This window comes from Pocillopora verrucosa, chromosome 2 (genome assembly GCF_036669915.1).
Source record: "Pocillopora verrucosa isolate sample1 chromosome 2, ASM3666991v2, whole genome shotgun sequence".
Classification (NCBI taxonomy): Eukaryota; Metazoa; Cnidaria; class Anthozoa; order Scleractinia; family Pocilloporidae; genus Pocillopora; species Pocillopora verrucosa.
The window spans coordinates 14,096,564-14,113,939 of record NC_089313.1 but is presented as its reverse complement, the minus strand read 5'-3'; the positions used below and the strand labels follow the sequence as shown (position 1 = coordinate 14,113,939).

Sequence of the window (17,376 nt, the reverse complement as noted above, 5' to 3'; positions counted from 1 at the left end):
CTGTCTTCTGATGTTTATGAACATCAAAAGGAAAATTTTAATCACTGATGTGTCAGAAACACACTCAGATACTTGAAGCGCAAAAGATGTTTCTTACTTGTTATTTTTTTCGTACAGATCCCACCGCTATTGGTGTGGACTTTTCTGGTTCACTAGTTTCGTTTCCCAGACAGTCTTGGTAAAAGTGAAGGAAAATACTTTTGCTTTTAATTTCTTTGGATATCAAAAAGAGATATAATATAATTTGATGAATCACGAAGATAGCGGAAACAGCAGGAAAAGGACGCAGTCTTTGAGGCATTCAAAGGATTTTTCTAGGACAGTTTTTCATCTTGCAGAGGAAATTGATCCTTTGTAATTTCATTCATTTTAGTGACATTTAAAAATTCATGAAGATCGTTTAAAACAATTTAAGTGTCTGGCTTGCTTAGCGAAAATTATGCTCCTTAAAAAAAATTAGTAAACTGTCGGTGTGAATATACTTTTGGCATCGATTTAGAGACTAGCTTTGTAGTGCTTAATCAGAAGAGCGAGCCTAATTTCATAATCATCATTATATAAGATAATCCTCATCACAACAAGAAAGAGGATCATCGTTCAAGTAGTAGTAAGTAAGTAAGTAAAGTAGTAATTTCGGAGAAAGCAATCCTCTAAAACATTAAAAAATCGCTAGAAAATTCGGCGAAATGATATAGAAAATGATCACTCACGTTCGAAAGTCGGTGCGTAATACATTAATCGTAACATGTGAGACTATTACAGGAACCGATGAAACATCAATTTTGCTCTCAGTATGAAATCCGCCACATGTCCGATTGCCAAAGCGTTGAGGTAGAAAGAGTGGGTGTCACTCTGCTAGCTTACTAGAGTCTCCCTGAACAATTTTGGCTCCTGGATACCTGACGTTTTCTCCTAGTTCGTGACATTAAATGTCTCCAGGAATCTCTTAAAGAAAAGCTTTAATCCACATATATCGAAATTTAATTGAGTGTCTTCGCACCATATCTGCTAACCCAACTTCAAGAGATTTTCCTCTGGCACACGCCATATACGGTAGAGAAATTTAGAATATTTTTGTTTTTCTATTCACTACGGCTACAAACGCTGAGACTTTTTTTTATTTACTGGAGATATTTAAACAGATAGGATGGAAGGGATTCTGTGCGATGGTCCATAACTGTCACGGCAAAAGAAATAACCCCACAGCAAACGAACAAGACTCACGGCAAAAGAAAAAACCTTACTGCAAAAAGTAAAATACTCACGGCAAAAGAAAAAACCTCGCGACAAAAGAATAACCTCAGGATAAAAAGAATAACCTCACGATGAAAGTAAAAGACTCACGGCAAAAGGAAAAACCTCACGGCAAAAGAAATAACAATGTCCTCACTGCATGTTTTCTTTTGCCGTCAGTCTTTTTTCTTTTGCCGCGAGGTTATTCCTTTTGCCGTGACAGTTGTGGGCCACCATAATACTGGATAATTTATTCACGATATTTCTGGCCCGCTTCCGTTATTATAGAAACACTTTTTTTTTAAGTTTTAAAATATTAATAATGGTTGAAATGTTTTAAATTACGGTTAGAAAACTCATTTTCGCTGATTAGTGGTGGATTAGTTCTCGTCTTTTACGCAAAATAAATATCGGCTTTGAGGTTTTTTTTCCAACGTAATCAAGAGAAAATACAGGACTGCATAGGTATTATAGTAACCAAGAATCTAAATGATAGTCTCTAGTGTCTCGCAGAAAGGAGCTGTCTCGCTGTCGGAGGGAACTGAAATTTGTCACGCTATGTCGAAATCTTTTGAAAATAGATGCAAATTTTATTTTCACTTTCGGAAGTCTAAATTGATCTGGCAATTGACTTAGCGCATATGAAAAACGAAGTACTTTTTTGGGTCAATATGCTGAAGAAAAAACGGTAACGCCGTAAGAGTCCAACCGATGTGCGCAGTAAGTTTGTTCTCTCCAGGAGTTCAAGTTTTTTTTTCATTCAAAAACGGTAGTGGCGGTTATTTAAAACAACGCCTTTCAAAATTGTAAAGAAATCATTACATCCTTTGCATTGTGAAAACAAACAGAGACAACATCCCTTTGTAAGCCTTGCCTGGGGACGCCTAATGTCAAAATATCAAATACACCAGACTTTTGATTAAATAAAAACTTCCCAATGTTTTATGAAAGGAAATAATATGCCATTGTTTATTGTTCGCCCTCAGCTAAGAATAAAGCGAAAAAAATATTAGTTGCCCTTAACGCAGCAGTCCTTAATTTGAAGCGCCGCAATATTTATAACTGTAGCGGGAACATGCTGCAGTTAGGCTCTAAACCACAGAAATGATTCACAACAGTTTCTGAATTTCCTCAATTTAGTGTTTTTCGCTGACTTAATAATCGAATTCTAATCTACGGTAAGGGCATCAAAGAAAGAAAAAAAGCGCACACTGTTTTTTACCCCGCTAAAAATAGTTGAAATAACCCCCCAAATTTTCACGCTGCAGCAGAAATCAAAATTGCAAATGAACCTTCATAAACCTTGAATTATGAATTTATCGATAGGAAAATATCAATGGGTAATGTGATTCGCGTAGTTTTTCGTTCAGACAGTGGTGTATAAAAAAAAGCTTGATGTTTTTCACTGAGATTCAAGTTTGTAGCTTGGCAAGTGGTGAGATTTCACACCACCAAAGTTTGTATTTCTCTTTGTCCAGATCTGTGGGCCATTTCAGAAATTAAAAGCACCTGCATCCAGTTCCAGTTGATAGCGATCTATTTTCCTCTCACAAGTCGTACTGGAACTTGGCAGAGATCCCTTATGTTAATTGTTCGTAAGTATCGCGCTGTAAAAAGATCCGTTCAATTTCCCAGTATATTGTCCTGGTGTTAGGTACTTTACAAAGGAATGTCTTCTGTCTCCTCGTCCGAGATCTCCTCATCTAATTGATTATCTCGAGTATATTTTTTCCCGCAGAATCGATTAAACACGGCAACGAACACGAAGGAAAGAATTAAGAAAATAAACAAATGCCACGCGAAAGCGATCGGCAACACTTCAACATTTTTTGGAGTGCTTTTCCAAGGGTTGGGGCCATATAGAACAAAGGCAATTTGGTAAAACCAAGACCCTTGCACAGCTATCAAAACAGCCCTTATTAGCGAGAACAATAAATGATGTTGCGTAAAAAAGACATCAGCGAGAAACAAGGCCGCTGTGATGAAAATCACGATGTAGAGAATGACGTGTAAGCGGACACTTATTTCTGAATGGCCTTGAAGGTGAAAATAGAAGAGAAATCCTTCGATCCAGAAACTTGCTGATATGATCACATAGTCAGTCATCGGCGGTAGAGGAATTACACCATACCACATCACAAGATCAACCACACCAGAGAGGCCGAAGAAACAATACATAGCGGCATGGCTATGATTATTGATGTTGCCTTCCACGATTTCTCCATTTTTGCCGATCAGTCTCCATGACTGGTGCAAGAAAAGCTCCCCGAGAACCCCCACAAACGCACAGAGCACCTTAAAAATGGGTTCCAGTGGAATTTTCGAAAGAGTCTTTCCGGGACATGGGTACCAGACAGGTGCGTGGGTTTTTAATCTCGCGCACGTTGTACCGCTTGAGCGAAGCAAACCTCGTCTAGGTTTCGTGTTCTGATGCTTTCGAATAAGAGTACCGATGAAGGACCAGATGGAAATGAACAGAAATATAGACCCAGGCACTGCGTGACCGATGAAGCTCCCCATTATTTTCAAGACACATGTACTAGAGACTGATGTCGAATCAAGGGCAGTCAAGAGCGTTTTTATATCCACGGACCAATGTTATTATGGATTCTCGTGTCACGGTGGTTCGTTGCTATTCGATTTCCTCCCATAGCGTCCCTGTCGTCACGTTCTCCAACAGGCCTTTATTGTTTTCGCGTTCGATGGCTCAGTAGCGGTGGAGATATTGAAATTCGCTGCTCGGCAATACAATAAACAATATGAATACATTTACATCTTACACATTCCCAACATTCCAGTTATGGCTTTCTAATAATAAAGCTTGCATACGCTTCCGTTTGGTAACGAAAAGCGAGTTTTAATCAGTCCCTTTCTGAGACAAATTCCTGGTTTAAACGCTATCTAAAAAGGTCAAAATCGTTACTTTCAGGGGTAGGTATATTCTTCCCATACTAAAGTATGTTTTTGATTTCGAGACCCCCCCCTTAGGATTGTGTTTTCGAGGTGAAATCGTTTAAGAATGTGAATTTGGCGCGTTGTGAGGGGGAAATCCATCCTGGGTAATTTTCTATTCTCGTTGTATCCTACCTATCACAAATAAAAAAGCTTTATCGTTATATGTAGACTCGGAGCAACTTCAGAATACCCCGCCACTCATTTACATGTCATTGAATTAGTATAGCGTCTATTGTGTTATGCCTCGATCTTCAAAGCCTCCCGACACATGTAAGTGAGGCGGACCAAAGTGGCGGGGTAAACTTCAGAAGCCCTCAAGTTACTAACGACTCCTCGCCTGAAAACCTCAAAACTGTAGTTACCATTCCAGAAAATTTACTACTTTCCGATTCAGAAAAATCAGTTCTCAGCAAGGGCTTAAATTTTGTTCCCATATCACAAAAAACCGACGAATTTTCAGTTAAGCAAGACGTTGAAAAATTCCTTCGCCGCGTTCAGTTGAAAGCCTTTTTTCATGACAAAGAGGATGATTCTAACACCTCCAAGAAAAATACTTGCGAAACACTCCAGACTCAAAAGTCTAAATGGACTCCCCCAGAGGGCCAGTTCTCATCTTTAGATTTTTTCCTCAAAAAATGTCGCCACGATATCAACAAACTTAAATTCAATCGTAACACCAAATTTTCCAATCTTTCTTCGGAAGAGTGGTCGGCACTAAAAAGTCTAAAAAAACGCAAAGACATTGTCATTAAGGCGGCCGACAAAGGCGGCGCAGTTGTTGTTTGGCGGGCCGACCTCTATCAAAAAGAAGCTTTGCGGCAACTTTCTGACACCTCCTTTTATGCCAAAGTCGACAAATACCTCACTTTAATTAACCAAAACATTGTCAAAAATACGATTAAGGATCTTAGAGCTAAACAAGAATTGCCGGCCACTGCTAAAAATCTCATCATTACTACTCCTAGAACTTCGTGTATTTACTTTTTACCCAAAATCCACAAACCTAACAACCCAGGTCGACCCATCGTTTCTGCCTGCCTGCGGGTCGACCTCTATCAAAAAGAAGCTTTGCGGCAACTTTCTGACACCTCCTTTTATGCCAAAGTCGACAAAGACCTCACTTTAATTAACCAAAACATTGTCAAAAATACGATTAAGGATCTTAGAGCTAAACAAGAATTGCCGGCCACTGCTAAAAATCTCATCATTACTACTCCTAGAACTTCGTGTATTTACTTTTTACCCAAAATCCACAAACCTAACAACCCAGGTCGACCCATCGTTTCTGCCTGCCTGCGGGTCGACCTCTATCAAAAAGAAGCTTTGCGGCAACTTTCTGACACCTCCTTTTATGCCAAAGTCGACAAAGACCTCACTTTAATTAACCAAAACATTGTCAAAAATACGATTAAGGATCTTAGAGCTAAACAAGAATTGCCGGCCACTGCTAAAAATCTCATCATTACTACTCCTAGAACTTCGTGTATTTACTTTTTACCTAAAATCCACAAACCTAACAACCCAGGTCGACCCATCGTTTCTGCCTGCAGTTGTCCCACTGAACTTATTTCCAGCTATTTAGACAAAATTATGGCACCTATCGTCAGAACTCTACCGTCTTACATTAAGGACAGCCAACACGCACTTGAAATTTTTCGTGACTTTAGTTTCCTCGACCAAAACAAGCTAATTTTTTTCATGGATATAACATCTCTTTACACTGTCATTCCCAATGACGAAGGTCTCCGGGCCCTCAAACATTTTTTTGATTTACGCACCGTTAAGGAACCTAGCTCTGAAACACTACTCCGTCTGGCCGAACTAGTACTCACACTCAATTGTTTTTCATTCGGTGGTAACTACTACAAACAAACTAATGGCGTGGCCATGGGTACTAAAATGGGACCCAGCTACGCCAATCTTTTTGTAGGTTTTATCGAACATCAATTTCTTAGCCAATACCACGGCCCAAAACCTCAACTCTACGGCCGCTACATTGACGATTGCATCGGCGCTACCTCTTCTACCAAGGAGGAGCTCACTCAATTTATAACCGCCGTCAATTCCTTCCATCCGGCTCTTAAATATATCTGGGAAATTTCCGACACTTCTTTGGCTTTTCTAGACATCAAAATTTCAATTGAAGGCAACGGCTCATGTACTAGTGTTTACTACAAACCTACAGATTCACATAGTTACTTGTTGCATTCATCCTCACATCCATCACACGTCAGGAACTCCATACCTTTTTCACAGTTTCTCAGACTTCTTCGTTTATGTAGTGACGACTCTGATTTTTCCGAAAAATCAGAGGCAATGTGCCAGTTTTTCGATAAACGCGGCTATCCTGTTTCTGTCGTTCAAGCGGGCTACCACCGTGCCCAACAAATCGATCGACAGGCAGCACTACAAACGGCCGAGAAGGAGAACACTGACCGCATTCCATTTACTCTTACATTTCACCCTCACAACCACGCAGTTAAATCTATCATTCTTAAAAATTTTAAATTACTCCAAAACGATTCAGAGACTGGCACTATCTTTTCGCAACCCCCACTTATTTCATTCAAACGTGACAAAAACATAGGAACTTTTTAGTCAGGAGTTCATTTCAAACCTATGACCAATCTGGAACTTTTAAATGCGCTCGCTCACGATGCAAAACTTGTCCTTTCATTCATAACGTAGAGAAAATATCGGGACCCAAAAGATCCATTAAGATCATTGATCACTTTACGTGTACCTCCGCCAATGTTATTTACTGCATAACTTGCACTTATTGCAATAAGTTATACATCGGCGAAACAGGAAGACGACTGGGTGAGGTCGTATAAATTTTGCCCTTTATTGATAAACAAGTAATCCCATGAGACCTCGTACTATTAAGGATTAATTGCACTTGAGTTTTCAAAATTTTCCAAATTGCCCTCGTCGCTTCGCGACTCGGGCAATTTTGGAAAATTTTGAAAACTCTCGTGCAATTAATCCTTAATAGTACTTGGCCTCATGTGATTACCTATACCAATATAGTGACACCTCCACGAAATCTGTCAAAACTGAACAAAAACTGATTCTCAGAACTTCCCGTTAATTGTTTATTAAGATAATCGTCGAAGTGAAATATATCTATGTAGTAATTTTTATCTATGTAGAAGTCAGCTAAAAGAATTTTTAAAATATATTCATGAGAAACTGTTTCTTGTAAATCTTTCCCTAAGTACGCTCTTGCGTTTAGAATTGAAAATCCTCATCTAAATATTGTAAAAAACATTATCGTAAAATATTTTCAATGATGATCATGGCACAACGCAGATAGAGAAAATGTAGTAGGTGAAACAAGTCACGGATTATCCTTGTCGACAAAAGTAATATCGCCTGCTACATTATATTCAAACTTAATCTCCGTCCAATCGAGGTAATGTACAATTTTTTAAACAATTACCATATTAGAAATAACAATATATCGCTTAAAATCTGAACGTAACTGCGTTAAATTTATTTCATCAGAAATCCAGAAGATTTCCGGTGTTTTAACATCCTCCTTTTGACAGGTTTCGTGAAGATGTCATTACGTTGTAGTTGTGATCGGCCACCCGTGAAAAGGAGGCGTCAAATGTATTTTATGGAATCTGTCACATAGGTTAGCAACGGAAAAAAATGCAAATATCTTAACGCTAATACAAAGTCATGAGCGAAAACGAAGTAAGTGTTCCTTTCTCCTCTATTTTGCGGCTCTAAAATGCGAAATAGGGCCTTCATGACAACATCGGGCGAGCTCGGATTTCGTCACCAGAAATCTACCCGAGATGACCTCTGGCGTTTTAACATCCTCCTTTTGACAGATTTCGTGGAGGTGTCACTATATTGTAGTTGTAATCGGCCATCCGTGAAAAGGAGGCATCGCAAAAATTTTTTGGAGTCTGTAATATAGCTATATATAGAGGTAATGTACAATTTTTTAAACAATTACCATATTAGAAATAACAATATATCGCTTAAAATCTGAACGTAACTGCGTTAAATTTATTTCATCAGAAATCCAGAAGATTTCCGGTGTTTTAACATCCTCCTTTTGACAGGTTTCGTGAAGATGTCATTACGTTGTAGTTGTGATCGGCCACCCGTGAAAAGGAGGCGTCAAATGTATTTTATGGAATCTGTCACATAGGTTAGCAACGGAAAAAAATGCAAATAACTTGACGCTAATACGAAGTCATGAGCGAAAACGAAGCTCGTGTTCGTTTCTACTCTGTTTTGCGGGTCTAATATGCTAAACAGGGCCTTCATCACGAAGACAACATCGGGCGAGCTCGGATTTCGTAATCGGAAATCTACCCGAGATGACCTTCTTCTGACGGATGTCGGAGTGCGCTTTCCCTTAAGATACCCCGCCACTCATTTACATGTAAGTGAGGCGGACCAAAGTGGCGGGGTATTCTGAAGTTTAGCAGGTAATTTAGTGTTAACAACTGGGTTGAAAACGTAAATTAGCCACCGTTAAGGGTAAAAAAGCTGACGTTTCTGCTAAACTTCAGAATACCCCGCCACTTTGGTCCGCTTCACTTACATGTGTCGGGAGGCTTTGAAGATCGAGGCATAACACAATAGACGCTATTGTTATTCAATGACATGTAAATGAGTGGCGGGGTATTCTGAAGTTGCTCCTGAAGTTTAGCCGTAGACTCCGTTTGTTTGTATTTTCAATCGTGGAAACCGTAAATTTGTACATTTTAAACCCCGATTTTATCGAGCGCTCGATGCTTCTTGCTGGCAGCCATATTGGATTCTCTACAGATCGCCGATCGTTGTGTGTAATTACGGCAGTGAAAAGACCATTCGAGGAAGAATCTTCGTATGGCCAGCAATTTTTCAGGGGATAAACGGGACGATAGATAAGCAAAGCAATTCTGAACGTCGAATTTGCGCTTGTGTGGTTATGTTGAATAACTTAAATTTCTTGCTCACTTTGCAGTCGAAAACGCAGAAAATGCAATGAGCCTAATTCCCACCAAGGACGCTGTGATTCTAGTAGAACTTTTCACGCATTCTGGAAGAGTTCATCTTCACATGTAGCTTTGAAAAGAAAAGGAGAGTTACAAGAACAAAACAAAAGGCTATCACAGGACATTGAAGCCAAAAAGGCTCGGCTGGATGAATATGGTAATATTATAACTTTGAGTGTTTTCGAAACGTGCAAAAGATTTCATTTTTACCACCATGCTACTCTGAAGTTCGAACGGAAAATTAAGTTATGTTATGTACAACATTCTGTTCCTTTAGTATTTTATTTACATGTGATTGCAAAAAATGTTGAGATCTAATTTCTCTGTTTGTTTTTTTTTGGTTTTTTTTTTAAGAGGGACAAATACAAACTTCTGTTGCTCTGAAAGATGCAGTCGAAGAAGAGCTAAAAAGCCTTCAAAAGAGTGTGGAAGAAAAGGAAGATCAAGTAAAGCAACAAGAGGAAAAAGTAACACAATTAAATGAGCAATATCAATTTAAATCTCTGCTTGAACAAAAAGGCTGTAAACAGTAGCTAGGAGAAAAAAATGCCCGTACAACTTATGATATGATTACAAATGTCAATTCCAGCACTAAGTACAGACGAAGACAGGAGACAAAAAATGTATTAGAATTTATTCATGGGGGAAAAGAAGGGTCAATGTATGGGGCTTGGGGTTATATTTCATCTACTGCTGACAATCAAACCATGGACAAACTGATTTCTGGACTTAAACGAGGGAAATATCTCCAGGGTCTGTTTGAGAATGAAGACAATGAAAGGGTATCAAAATTCAGATGAGGCTTTGAAACAAGCTGTTTTTTTGAAGTACCAGAACTTTCTGTCTCGCAGAAAGTATGCCCTTGTCTGCAAAACTCAGTCTTCAGTTTTTGATCCAAACTCTGATCTATGGGTACCCTGTAACATAAAATGTTTAGGTTTGGACTTAAGGGTGCCAAATATAGCTATTTCTGACAAACGGGTGGAGAATTTTGTGAGAAGTCTTGACATTGGTCATGTTAATCAAATTCCCAATGCACCGGGTGTTTCCAGAACAATAACTGGGTTGGTGTTTATGATAATTGATCTGCACCTTAGACTTCCCTATTTATTCCGTAAGCTAATTTGTTTTAATGACAACATAAATCATTTCATCATGCAATTTTCTGATGATGGGGCCCCTGAGTCAAGTCAGCTAACCATGTCGATTGGCAGCCTAACATCATGGAATTTTGGGGACAGTGTGAGAAGCAGGGATTTCCAGCACATTTTACATTGTGTCATTCAGGGGGAGAAAGATGAGGTGTTGCAAAGTATCTGGAAGCAACACACTGATGAAATGGAAATGTTAGAGGGTAATGTATTTGTTGTTTCTAACAAGCAGTGTACTGTAGAGTTTCAGCCCAGTGCTGATATGAGCTGGCAAAGCTGGGCTAACAATGAGTTAAATCAAGCTGCCACTTACCCATCTCGTTATGCTAACGTAAGCAAAGGAAATATGTGTACTATGGGTGCCACTATTGGGATGGGGGAAGAAGATTTATTCAAACCTTATACTCTGGAGGTCAGAAATTCCCATGTTAAGAGGGTAAATGAGTTTATGATTTCCCTGCCATCTTCCCTGAGTGAAAAAAATCACCATGTTTTAAAAGAAATGGAAGGCCATGTAGAACTTATCAGACTTCGAGATAACTTGCTTGCCTATTTTAATTTATTCTATATGGAAAGTTTACCAGGAAGCCTTTGCATGATCTAATTAACCCTGTTTGTGTGGCTTGCCTGAAAACACATTGACAGTTGGCCATTACAGAGTTGCTTATCTCATCAGAGAAGCAGTCATCTCTTTCAAGTTTTGTTTCTTGTATGTGGTTTGCATTGCTGAAGAGACTGGCTGCACTAGTAATTTGTGAGATACTAAGTGAATTAAAATTTAGAATTATTATTATATTTTTTAATTAACCCTTTCTCTCTCTGAACCTCATTAGTAATTCTCCTTACTATCTGCCATTCAATTCTCATGATGTTCAGTCTGAGAATTTGGTGCTGGATCAACTGATAATTGTCTTGTTGATATTTTTCTTTATTCTCATCACTTGTCTGCTTGATATGGTAAGGAGAAATTCTGTCTTGGTCATTAATAAAAGTTACAGGGGTGACCTTTTCTCTCCCTGGAGTGACCAAAAATGAATTTCTCCCGCAATATTATTACATTTTCAATCAGGAAGGTGATTAGAGGAAAGTAAAATATCAACTTAAGGATGTTAATTGATTAAATACCATTTTCTCCTCGCTAAAACTTTAAGAAATGCATGGCAGACCGTGTGGAGAATTTATATTTAAATCTCTGGAGTGCAAGGGTTGAAATGTCTAACTACATAAGCATGTTATATTTGTTGCAAGCTAATTGCTTTGTATAGGAGGTGAAGGCACGGAAATTTTTTGTAAACCATTTCAGAGAACTTTTTTTGTAAAATGCTGTTATTTTGAGATAAATTTAGAAACATTATTTAATCTTTCGCTTTTTGGGAAAGAGCATAATGTTATTTCAAATGGAATTGTTACAAGTTAACTTGAAAAGCACTATTTACTAAAACTAAGTTTAGCCGTTGTTTAACAAAGCCTCGTTCCAAGCCATCTCCAATTTGACCAAACCTTTAATACGAAAATTTATTTTTATGAAAAGTGTCAAGAGGGCCGGCCGAAAGTTAGAAAGAATCCCGGAGGCCCGATGCCTGCGTGTAAGCGCGGTTTGGATAAGATGTAGAGATACGATACTACGGCCCCTGGTGTCAAATCCTGAATTTTTTCCTAGCTTCGTTTCTGTTGCATAAACTGCAAGTCACTTTTGAGGATTATTTCTTCTCTTGACTTCATCCACAGCTCAATTGAAATTTATCTCGTATAAAATTGTGTATGGTGAAATTCTGGTTATTTACCTAACAAATTAAAGTTATTTCTTGTGTGGACAATGTTTCTCCTAAATGTAATTAATTTATGAATCAAGTAAGAATTTAAAATGTTTATAAATATATTTTGAATTGTTCCGACATAACTATTTTCTGGAACATTATTGCACCAATGATTGTTAATTATTGTCAAAAGGTATTGTGGCTAGAAATCGAATTCTAAAGGAGAAAAATTTAATGTAAAGCCGTCGAAGTATTTTAGATGCTGTTCTGTGGTGAGTTTTTCAAAGTATGATTTGTTCTTAGCCTCGTATAATTGCCGTGGAAGAGTGTAGATTTAGCATGCAGGTATCCCAGGAGAAGTGCTGTTAGGGTATTGCACAACGAACTGCGCGAATGACCAATTTTCAAACATTTCTTTTTACCTTGCGGTAATGGGGGTCCCTTTTTTAACGCAAACAGCGAGGTGAAGGTGTGATATCAGTTGAGTCTCGGAGAACAGATTTTAAACCTCGTCACTGGATTAATCAAAATGAGGAAATGCATAGTCTCTCACGTATCATGCTCTCTGGTGCTACTACTGTTGTCATGAAATATCTAGAACGGTTCCCGTGACAGTCACGCATTTCAAATGATCACGCAATCCTGAGAAACTGCAGCATGACATTGCACTGTCGAAATTCATATTCGTCAAATAAACGTTTACTTCATTTAGAAATAGTTAGAGCGTATCACAAGCACAAGCGAAATGCCTTATGTTTAATAAAGAGTTGTATTTAGCGTGAGTATGAGTCTGGAATTAATCTTTTCTCCCTAATGTAAAAGGTTTTTGAGCACACAACCTATAAATATACCGTTTGAAAGGACGAGTTCCCGTCTTTTGTGAGACGCGAACTTAGTACACAGCGTACGCGATTCTTTTCTTGTTCCGTGCCCTCTCAACTAGACGCGAACCATGTACACGAGCAAACTAATTTAGATAAGAAATGCGCTTTCTGTCTATTTGTTTACCTGAAGAACAACGTTCTCCCATGTTGTGCTTTTCTCTAGGAGACCAAATTCATGCTAAAGAATTTTGGTGAAAAAAGTAACTTAAAAAAAACAACATTTATCCTTACCTAGATACTGAAGAGTATCAGAAAGCCCGCCCTCCTTGTTAGTTTTCCCATTTGCTTTGAGACAAGCCGTCGAAACAGCTGTTCAACGAGGTGCCTTTTGCAAAGGGACAAGTCACTCCTTCGACTCCTCTGGCGATAAATAATGAATCGTCCGTAACTTCTTGACAACGAACTGAGAATGCTTCTGTCTTCTGATGTTTATGAACATCAAAAGGAAAATTCTAATCACTGATGTGTCAGAAACACGCTCAGATACTTGAAGCGCAAAAAAGGAAAAGGACGCAGTCTTTGAGGCATTCAAAGGATTTTTCTAGGACAGTTTTTCATCTTGCAGAGGAAATTGATCCTTTGTAATTTCATTCATTTTAATGACATTTAAAAATTCATGAAGATCGTTTAAAACAATTTAAGTGTCTGGCTTGCTTAGCGAAAATTATGCTCCTTAAAAAAAATTAGTAAACTGTCGGTGTGAATATACTTTTGGCATCGATTTAGAGACTAGCTTTGTAGTGCTTAATCAGAAGAGCGAGCCTAATTTCATAATCATCATTATATAAGATAATCCTCATCACAACAAGAAAGACGACCATCGTTCAAGTAGGAGGTAATAATTTCGGAGAAAGCAATCCTCTAAAACATTAAAAAATCGCTAGAAAATTCGGCGAAATGATATAGAAAATGATCACTCACGTTCGAAAGTCGGTGCGTAATACATTAATCGTAACATGTGAGACTATTACAGGAACCGATGAAACATCAATTTTGCTCTCAGTATGAAATCCGCCACATGTCCGATTGCCAAAGCGTTGAGGTAGAAAGAGTGGGTGTTACTCTGCCAGCTTACTAGAGTCTCCCTGAACAATTTTGGCTCCTGGATACCTGACGTTTTCTCCTAGTTCGTGACATTAAATGTCTCCAGGAATCTCTTAAAGAAAAGCTTTAATCCACATATATCGAAATTTAATTGAGTGTCTTCGCACCATATCTGCTAACCCAACTTCAAGAGATTTTCCTCTGGCACACGCCATTTACAGTAGAGAAATTTAGAATATTTTTGTTTTTCTATTCACTACGGCTACAAACGCTGAGACTTTTTTTATTTACTGGAGACATTTAAACAGATAGGATGGAAGGGATTCTGTGCGATGGTTCATAACTGTCACGGCAAAAGAAATAACCCCACAGCAAACGAACAAGACTCACGGCAAAAGAAAAAACCTCGCGACAAAAGAATAACCTCAGGATAAAAAGAATAACCTCACGATGAAAGTAAAAGACTCACGGCAAAAGAAAAAACCTCGCGACAAAAGAATAACCTCACGATAAAAAGAATAACCTCACGATGAAAGTAAAAGACTCACGGCAAAAGGAAAAACCTCACGGCAAAAGAAATAACAATGTCCTCACTGCATGTTTTCTTTTGCCGTCAGTCTTCTTTCTTTTGCCGCGAGGTTATTCCTTTTGCCGTGACAGTTGTGGGCCACCATAATACTGGATAATTTATTCACGATATTTCTGGCCTGCTCCCGTTATTATAGAAACACTTTTTTTTAAAGCTTTAAAATATTAATAATGGTTGAAATGTTTTAAATTACGGTTAGAAAACTCATTTTCGCTGATTAGTGGTGGATTAGTTCTCGTCTTTTACGCAAAATAAATATCTGCTTTGAGGTTTTTTTTTCCAACGTAATCAAGAGAAAATACAGGACTGCATAGGTATTATAGTAACCAAGAATCTAAATGATAGTCTCTAGTGTCTCGTAGAAAGGAGCTGTCTCGCTGTCGGAGGGAACTGAAATTTGTCACGCTATGTCGAAATCTTTTGAAAATAAATGCAAATTTTATTTTCACTTTCGGAAGTCTAAATTGATCTGGCAATTGACTTAGCGCATATGAAAAACGAAGTACTTTTTTGGGTCAATATGCTGAAGAAAAAACGGTAACGCCGTAAGAGTCCAACCGATGTGCGCAGTAAGTTTGTTCTCTCCAGGAGTTCAAGTTTTTTTTTCATTCAAAAACGGTAGTGGCAGTTATTTAAAACAACGCCTTTCAAAATTGTAAAGAAATCATTACATCCTTTGCATTGTGAAAACAAACAGAGACAATATCCCTTTGTAAGCCTTGCCTGGGGACGCCTAATGTCAAAATATCAAATACACCAGACTTTTGATTAAATAAAAACTTCCCAATGTTTTATGAAAGGAAATAATATGCCACTGTTTATTGTTCGCCCTCAGCTAAGAATAAAACGAAAAAAATATTAGTTGCCCTTAACTCAGCAGTCCTTAATTTGAAGCGCCGCAATATTTATAACTGTAGCGGGAACATGCTGCAGTTAGGCTCTAAACCACAGCAATGATTCACAACAGTTTCTGAATTTCCTCAATTTAGTGTTTTTCGCTGACTTAATAATCGAATTCTAATCTACGGTAAGGGCATCAAAGAAAAAAAAAAGCGCACACTGTTTTTTACCCCGCTAAAAATAGTTGAAATAACCCCCCAAATTTTCACGCTGCAGCAGAAATCGAAATTGCAAATGAACCTTCGCAAACCTTGAATTATGAATTTATCGATAGGAAAATATCAATGGGTAATGTGATTCTCGTAGTTTTTCGTTCAGACAGTGGTGTATAAAAAAAAGCTTGATGTTTTTCACTGAGATTCAAGTTTGTAGCTTGGCAAGTGGTGAGATTTCACACCACCAAAGTTTGTATTTCTCTTCGTCCTGATCGGCGGGCCATTTCAGAAATTAAAAGCACCTGCATCCAGTTCCAGTTGATAGCGATCTATTTTCCTCTCACAAGTCGTACTGGAGCTTGGCAGAGATCCCTTATGTTAATTGTTCGTAAGTATCGCGCTGTAAAAAGATCCGTTCAATTTCCCAGTATATTGTCCTGGTGTTAGGTACTTTTCAAAGGAATGTCTTCTGTCTCCTCGTCCGAGATCTCCTCATCTAATTGATTATCTCGAGTATATTTTTTCCCGCAGAATCGATTAAACACGGCAACGAACACGAAGGAAAGAATTAAGAAAATAAACAAATGCCACGCGAAAGCGATCGGCAACACTTCAACATTTTTTGGAGTGTTTTTCCAAGGGTTGGGGCCATATAGAACAAAGGCAATTTGGTAAAACCAAGACCCTTGCACAGCTATCAAAACAGCCCTTATTAGCGAGAACAATGAATGATGTTGCGTAAAAAAGACATCAGCGAGAAACAAGGCCGCTGTGATGAAAATCACGATGTAGAGAATGACGTGTAAGCGGACACTTATTTCTGAATGGCCTTGAAGGTGAAAATAGAAGAGAAATCCTTCGATCCAGAAACTTGCTGATATGATCACATAGTCAGTCATCGGCGGTAGAGAAATTACACCATACCACATCACAAGATCAACCACACCAGAGAGGCCGAAGAAACAATACATAGCGGCATGGCTATGATTATTGATGTTGTCTTCGACGAATTCTCCATTTTTGCCGATCAGTCTCCATGACTGGTGCAAGAAAAGCTCCCCGAGAACCCCCACAAACGCACAGAGCACCTTTAAAATGGGTTCCAGTGGAATTTTCGAAAGAGTCTTTCCGGGACATGGGTACCAGACAGGTGCGTGGGTTTTTAATCTCGCGCACGTTGTACCGCTTGAGCGAAGCAAACCTCGTCTAGGTTTCGTGTTCTGATGCTTTCGAATAAGAGTACCGATGAAGGACCAGACGGAAATGAACAGAAATATAGACCCAGGCACTGCGTGACCGATGAAGCTCCCCATTATTTTCAAGACACATGTACTAGAGACTGATGTCGAATCAAGGGCAGTCAAGAGCGTTTTTATATCCACGGACCAATGTTATTATGGATTCTCGTGTAGCTATTTAGCATTCATGTTGACAGTTCACGACCAGCTGTGCCAATTAATTTGTCAATGGGTTCTGCGTTGAATCGTTGCTCAGCGAAAAAACAAAGCAAAAAATTTTTTTTCGCTTGTTTTTTTGCACATGCCAGTTCGCCCTTTGGCTATGGACAGATAAGAAATTCGCCTCAAGGAATGTTGTTTGTTCTTTTCCTTTACGAGGTGCAATGCATGCAATCTTTTTTTGCAAAAAATTAATAATAAGTGAAACTGTTAAGAAAACGAGGTCAAATTTTCAAAGTAATGGCTTA

General features: G+C 38.5%; 2 protein-coding genes and 1 pseudogene across 2 annotated transcripts; 1 reads left to right on the top strand and 2 right to left on the bottom strand.

The window, feature by feature from the left end:
• Positions 1-2,206: 2,206 nt before the first annotated feature.
• LOC131774748 (transmembrane protein 45A-like) lies at positions 2,207-3,876 on the bottom strand. Its single transcript, XM_059090821.2, has one exon. The coding sequence runs from the start codon at positions 3,751-3,753 to the stop codon at positions 2,893-2,895; it is 861 nt and encodes a 286-aa protein (XP_058946804.2). The 5' UTR covers positions 3,754-3,876; the 3' UTR covers positions 2,207-2,892.
• A 5,270-nt stretch (positions 3,877-9,146) lies between these two features.
• LOC131774746 (uncharacterized) lies at positions 9,147-10,542 on the top strand (annotated as a pseudogene).
• A 4,594-nt stretch (positions 10,543-15,136) lies between these two features.
• On the bottom strand, positions 15,137-17,055 carry LOC131791326 (transmembrane protein 45B-like). Its single transcript, XM_059108661.2, has one exon. It carries the CDS (start codon positions 16,982-16,984, stop codon positions 16,115-16,117), a length of 870 nt encoding a protein of 289 aa, XP_058964644.2. The 5' UTR covers positions 16,985-17,055; the 3' UTR covers positions 15,137-16,114.
• Between the last annotated feature and the right edge of the window lie 321 nt (positions 17,056-17,376).